The sequence below is a fragment of the Triplophysa rosa genome, unplaced genomic scaffold (assembly GCF_024868665.1).
Source record: "Triplophysa rosa unplaced genomic scaffold, Trosa_1v2 scaffold529, whole genome shotgun sequence".
NCBI classification, from domain to species: domain Eukaryota; kingdom Metazoa; phylum Chordata; class Actinopteri; order Cypriniformes; family Nemacheilidae; genus Triplophysa; species Triplophysa rosa.
In genome coordinates this window covers 1,582-8,280 of record NW_026634538.1, presented here as the reverse complement: position 1 = coordinate 8,280, position 6,699 = coordinate 1,582, and the positions used below count along the sequence as shown (strand labels likewise).

General features: G+C 39.9%; 1 protein-coding gene across 1 annotated transcript; it reads left to right on the top strand.

Annotated features, from left to right (window-relative positions):
- Positions 1 to 2,680: 2,680 nt before the first annotated feature.
- Positions 2,681 to 4,791, top strand: LOC130550992 (uncharacterized). The gene is made up of 5 exons (XM_057328528.1): positions 2,681 to 2,794; positions 3,956 to 4,065; positions 4,171 to 4,255; positions 4,337 to 4,532; positions 4,642 to 4,791. Exons 1-5 carry the CDS (start codon positions 2,706 to 2,708, stop codon positions 4,789 to 4,791), a joined length of 630 nt encoding a protein of 209 aa, XP_057184511.1. The 5' UTR covers positions 2,681 to 2,705.
- Positions 4,792 to 6,699: the final 1,908 nt, after the last annotated feature.

Sequence of the window (6,699 nt, the reverse complement as noted above, 5' to 3'; positions counted from 1 at the left end):
GAGAAATGTGTCCGAGTTACGTCCGCCTTGCTCTGATGTCATGCTGACGTGTGTCAAAAAAAACTCGCGACGGCCAGGCGGCTGTATCGGATTCTTCAGTCGGGCGCAGTTGCTCTCCACCGACTGCGCTGATGAAAAGCAGGATGGGAAACAACTTGCTGACGACACAGCTTAAATGCTCATTGGGCGAGAATCTTTTTTCTTAAGTCCATTAACTAAAAAGTAGGTTTTGAGATTTATATGTGGAAAAAACACACCTATGTGAAATATATAGTCCTCATAACCACCGTGATGTAAAAGCAGTGACAATACAATTGCATAGATTTCATCTGCGATAAAAAGCGCTTTTTATTCAATTATAATAAAAACATAACAAAACAAGATGGTATACAGTTTACATTCAAAAACAGACGAGAAAAAATAATAAAACATAATACAAACCAAACAACAAAGACAAAAAAACAAAGAAAAAAAATCAAAATGTTCAATCCATCCATATTAATAAATTCAAAACGAGAAATATAATTTATATTATCGAATAAGTCTAACAAAATTCCAGCTTTTTATTATTTGCTTTTGTCAGCATTTTTAAATATTGTCCCAAATAATTCTTAAATAAGTGAAAGTGACCTATTAGTCAGATATGGTGACCCATACCCGAAATGTGACCTCTGCATTTAACCCATCCAGAGAGTAGTGAACACACGCACAGCAAGTGGTGACCACACGTACACCCTGAGCAGTGGGCAGCTATCACTGCAGCTCCCGGGGAGCAAGTAGGGGTTAGGTGCCTTGCTCAAGGGCTCCTCAGTCGTTACCCGCCGGCCCTGAGGATCCAACCGGCAACCTTCTGGTCACGAGTCCCACTCTCTAACCATTAGGCCAATTCTTAGCTAGTTATTTATAAAAAAAATTGACCTCCTTTTTCACAGTTTCCATATTACATTTCTTTTAAACGACATGTTAAATTCACAACATTCTACTCATTTAACCACAATTATTGCACTTTGTCCAGGAATTAAAGAAAAACATGCTCTGAAAAAATAGGGTCTGTGTTTTCTGGAAATGAGTTACAGAATTTACACAATATAGGAACTCCCCAGAAGTATAAATATCACATACAATTTTGATTTTTTGGGGGGGGGTTAAATAGGAGGTTCTAAGTTTAAGCATTCGTTTGTCAAAGAACATGTCTAAATTCTTTCGTACAGCCTTGACATGGTTGAGAGTTTGTCTAATATACGATTGAGCACATTTCTCACTTTTAAGCTCAGTTGGCCCAAGAAAAATGCGATAAAAAACGTCAACGCGATTTATTCCATTGCTGACGTTTCCAGTCGACTCGACAGCGCGATATGGGAAGAGTCCGTCTTGCCTGCGCTGTTTTCACTCCTCCCCTTACTGCAGCCGCCTACTCGCGTCTTCTTTTCAGGCGAGGCGAGGCGCATCTCAAACAAGCCCATTGTAATCGAGCTGGCTGCGATATGCAATGTGTAGATATTTTTTTATGCGTAGCTTGTCCGTGAAGCACAGCTCTGGGATCAGTAGAAATGCTGCTCGATCTAAAAGCAGTGCGAGTTTGAGTCGCTTATAATGTGCATTTGAAAAAGCAACACCCGTCAAACATGATCATTATAAATATACTTTATTATCATAAAAATACCTGATGAGGCTTGAGGATCAGTGATAAAAACATGTCCATTGGTATTTCCTAGATTCTAGAACGTGTTATGGTCTTCTTAAATGTGTGCTCTCACTGAGCGTGTGTGTGTGTACGTACGTGTGTGTGTGTCTCTATGTCTACGTGTGTTAGTACGTGTGCATATTGTGTGTGTGGAGTGTTTTGTATGTGGGTATGTCTGTCTTCTGTGTTTTCAACCTTTTCTTGTTTTTGCAGGTACAACTTTAATTATTTTGCTTATAGTCAATATGTCTCATGTACAGCTGCTTTGTAACAATGAAAATTGTAAAAGCGCTATATAAATAAAGTTGAGTTGAGTTGAGTTGAGTATCTTCTGCAGTGGGAATTTGGAGTTCTTTCGTACAAGAGCGCCCCTGGTTATGTGGAATGCAGAGCAATATATCCGTACTTCACTCAAAAGCTGTAGTCATAAACGTGATATTTATCGTCGGTTTATCGTGACAGCTCTACTGGGAAGTTACATTTCTAGTTTTAATCCTTTATGAAGTGCTTTGACTTCAGGGCCTTGATTCAAAAGTATTTTATTTACAAACCTGGCACGGGTACATGAAAGGATAATAAATAAAACATCCTAATAGTGTACATTATAATGCCTTACTATATGTCCATTTTATTTCTACATGTACATACAGTAACACTACATCTACATGCAAATGGTGTACATACCATCTGTAAATATGTAAATTCAACAATATACTACCCTGTACAATGTCTCTTATATGTTATTATTCCCATTTTCTGTACAAACGTCTTTTATTTGATATATATGCATATTTTTTAGAATCTTTTCAGACTGTAAATGCAAATCTTTATTATAAGTGTCCTGTCGTTGTGTTTAATGTGTCTACTAGAAGCTTCCAACACAAAAGATCATTCCTTGTGTGTGCAAACACACTTAGCAATAATAATAATAAAGCTCTTCTGATTCTAGTCTGATGGAGCTCATCTCCAGCTCTCAGGGCCTCTGCGCATGCGCGCCAGCCTGCGCACCGGAGCAGCGCTAATGGCGGAGAGCGTGCGGTCGCCGTTCGACTACCGGGAGCCCCCGACCCTCGACAGTGACGGGGAAGGCAGCAAACCGCCGCCGCGCGGGTCAGTATCTCCCGCTGGCGCGTGTCGCACGCTTGCGGTCCGGATCTCGCACGTTGTTTTGAAGGGAACGATGGCTATAGCGCTTGTGCTAACGGTTAGCGGGTCCGGTTCTGTTGTGTCCTCGCGATGAGGCCGTTAGGCGACGCTTCTCTCGCGCTCTGAGCTCGTGCGTTTTTGGTCTGGCGTTGTTTTTTCCCTCCCGGTTTACCGGGACGTGTGAATGTACGAAGCGACTGCGACTCGAACGATTAGCAAAACACAGCGCGAGCCCGCGGTTAGCGCGCGTACACGGCCAGTGCTGCTGTGCGCGTGCCAGCCAAGCCAATGACCGTTACAAATATTCACCATGACAACCGGCGTATTTTATTATTTGTTTGATTGTTGCTTTGTTCAGCTGAATAACTGCACAAGGCTGTGTGTGTGTGCTGGTTTAGCTATATTTGTGAGGGCCAAATGTCCTCAGTACCACAGTGAAATACGTGTGAACCCACTTGTGAGGACATTTGACTGGTCCTCACTCAATAAAAAGGCTCATAATTCGCTCAAATAGAGTTTGTCTTTAAATGTAATAGAGGGCACATGTTTGTGTGATTATTAGGTTAAGGGTCAGGGATAGAATATATCATAAGCCTGATATAAAATCAATGAAAGTCTATGTAATGTCCTCACTAGTATACTCAAACAAACCTGTGTGTGCGTGTGTGTGTTCATGTTTGTATATCCCGGTGGGGACCTAAACCTGAATACACACCAACACATGGGGACTCGTGTCACCGTGGGGACCAAAATTGAGGTCCTCATGGGCACAAAAGCTAATAAATTGTACAGAACAATATTTTTTTAAATCTAAAAATGCAAAAAGTGTTCTATGATCTTTAGGTTTAGGGATAGGGTTAGGGATAGGGGATAGAATATACAGTTTGTACAGTATAAAAACATTACGACTATGGACTGTCCCCACGGAGATAATAAACCAGACATGCGTGTGTGTGTGTGTTGAATATACAGTGATAATGAATTCTTTACCCGTTTCTGCACAGACGGTTTATTTTACAGTCGTAGAACCGCTGATATTTGAGTGAAAACCGTGGTTACCATGGTGACCTTTTGCCCTTTTATTGTGTACGTGTCATGATGTGATATACTGTGTGTGTGAAGCAGGCGTGTGTGTGGCAGGAAGAGGAAGGGGACGCCGGTGAAGGTGTGTGAGCGAGCGGCGTATGTGTCAGAAGATGAAGAAGAGAGTCTGTCTGAACACAGCTACAGTCCAGGTACACACATCAGTAGCTGTTGTGTAGCCTTCGTGAAATGGTTGTGTTGATGACAGTGTGATTGAGTGAATGATGTTCATCTCACAGGCGTGTTTGTGTTGGCAGGGGACCAGCAGTATGCTGAGGGTGCTGAGGACAGACTTCCCCCGCCGGGCAGCCCATACTACATCACTGATCACTCACAGCTCTGGTGTGACACACACGTACACATCATGAGTGTCTGTGAGGTTTGCTAGAATAACATTGTGTGTGTTTGTGTTGTGTTGTGTAGTGTGCCGGAACTCGGTGAGGAGGGTTCCAGTGGAGTCAGAGGGCCCGTTCTCTTCCACCCGCCACCTAACTGCAGGATTAGAGAGGTGCATTGTGGGAGTCAGGTGCGGCTTGTCGTCATAGCGATTCGAGACATCGCTAAAGGCGAAGAGATCACGGTGGACTACAGCCTCACTGACTGGGGAGAAAATGCCATGGTACTCAAAGTAACACACACGGACATGGACTGACTGAATGCTGCTGTGGTGTGTGTGTGTGTGTGCGTGCGCGTTGTGATTTATTGTGTGTGTGTTTGTTAAATCGCAGGGTTTTCATGGTGCTGTGTCACCACAAGGCTTCGAGTGTGGATTTAACTCGGAAAACAACATCAAGAAGGTGATTAACACGCACGCACACACACACTGTTGTGATGAGTATGTCTCTTTGACTGTAATTTATTCAATGTTTTACTTGTAAGACCGTCCACCAGTTTGCAAGACATGAACAACACCGGTCCAGAAGCACTTCCTGTTTCAGTTTTTAGTTTATTTAGTAAAATATCATTCATATACAGTTAGGCTTGTGCCGGTATCAAATTTCCATGCTGCGANATAGATAGATAGATAGATAGATAGATAGATAGATAGATAGATAGATAGATAGATAGATAGATAGATAGATAGATAGATAGATAGATAGATAGATACCTTTGAAAACCATTTTAATGGTATTGGTGCCTCAGAAATGCCAGTTGCTAACATTCTTCCAAATATCTTTCTTTGTGTTCAACATAACAAATATATTCATACAGGTTTAAAACAACTTGAAGTAATTCATAACAGAATTTTCATTTTGGTTTGAACTGTTCCTTTAATGTCTTGTTTTTAGATCTTTCCAGTGCATTGGGGCTTTTACTTTCAACTTAAAGGAAATTTTTATTAAAACTTAAAAAAAGGCCTACCATAAAAACCAGTGAGACTTTCGTACTTAATATGTATGCTTACATCTATACGGTATATTCAAGTGGTGTGGTTGGCATCCCAGGGCGAGCCTGATATTCATTGGTTGTGCCTGAATTTGTATTTCTGATGTGCTGGTTACAGATCTTTAACCTCTACTCTCTAAAACTAAAAGTTTGAGAATCAAAACTGCCTGACAACATACGTGACAACATAACAGTTTGACGTTGACAATGGTCTGTTTGCTGAACTATAAGTCAGTTCCAGTCAAAAGTCAGTTCCTAGGCTAAAGTTTGTAAAACCAGTTTGACTGCTTTGGGACAGAAAATAGAATCTATAACATAATCTTATTAAAAAAACAAATATATAATTGTTTAAATAATAGTAAATGCAACTACATAATGGTTAATATAGCACAAATGTGCTTACTTAGTATTAATAATCTTATATTGCATCATACAGACTGCATTTTTAAACGTTGTTTTTAGACTATATTAAAGAGTCACTTATTGTTCTGCATTCCCACCATTGTGCTGGCCTTTTAAAGTTAGGATTATTAGTTCTTTTGTCTTGATTCGTGTTCTTTTTTATTGCTATAGAAATGCATTTTTTTCAGATGTTGGGTATTTACATCCCTTGTGTGTGTGAAACATCAGATGCTGCCCATTGAGTCATCGCCTTCACAAGAAGGGTTTTGTGCATGAATGTGTTTCAGTAGATAACCAGAACATTTAACAATGGACAATTAAAAAGCAATTCCCTTTTCTTAACCGCTCTTTCAGACATTGTTCTGATTTTCAAACAGCTGCTAAACCACACGCATGGGATTATGGGATACTATAGAATAATTCTACTATGTGCAGATCACAAACACACCACATGATGGCGTCAGAGTAGACTGGATGTTATGTATGCAACAAATTTGGATTTGTTGATGCCTTTCCATTATTCTGTATATTGCCTGTGGAGGCACCATTTGCTCAGACAGATGGTTTGTGTGTAATGTTTTACTTATATTGTACACAAATAGGTGTACAAAAAAACTGAGATCCACTTTAGCAATTTAATTCAGGCAAAAAAGTACTTTTTATACATAACTGCAGATATTGTTCTACAGTACAAGTATTTAGATTTGGAACATAAGTCATTTATCTATTTTAGAAGTAGCGAAATCTTTTTGTCTTGCACAAAATCATGTCAGGACTCAATGATGATCTGATCTGATATACAGCACTTACATTATACTGCAGGGACCACACATTGTTCTCATGCGTTTATAATTAAACATCCTTATATCTAAAACATATATCGCCAAACATATAATGGAGTATGCTGTTAATTTAATACACTAATATGTTTGAATAAAAATGTTTAAACAAGCTAACCAAGAACTAAACCAATAAGAACACACTGCTAGAAATGCAAG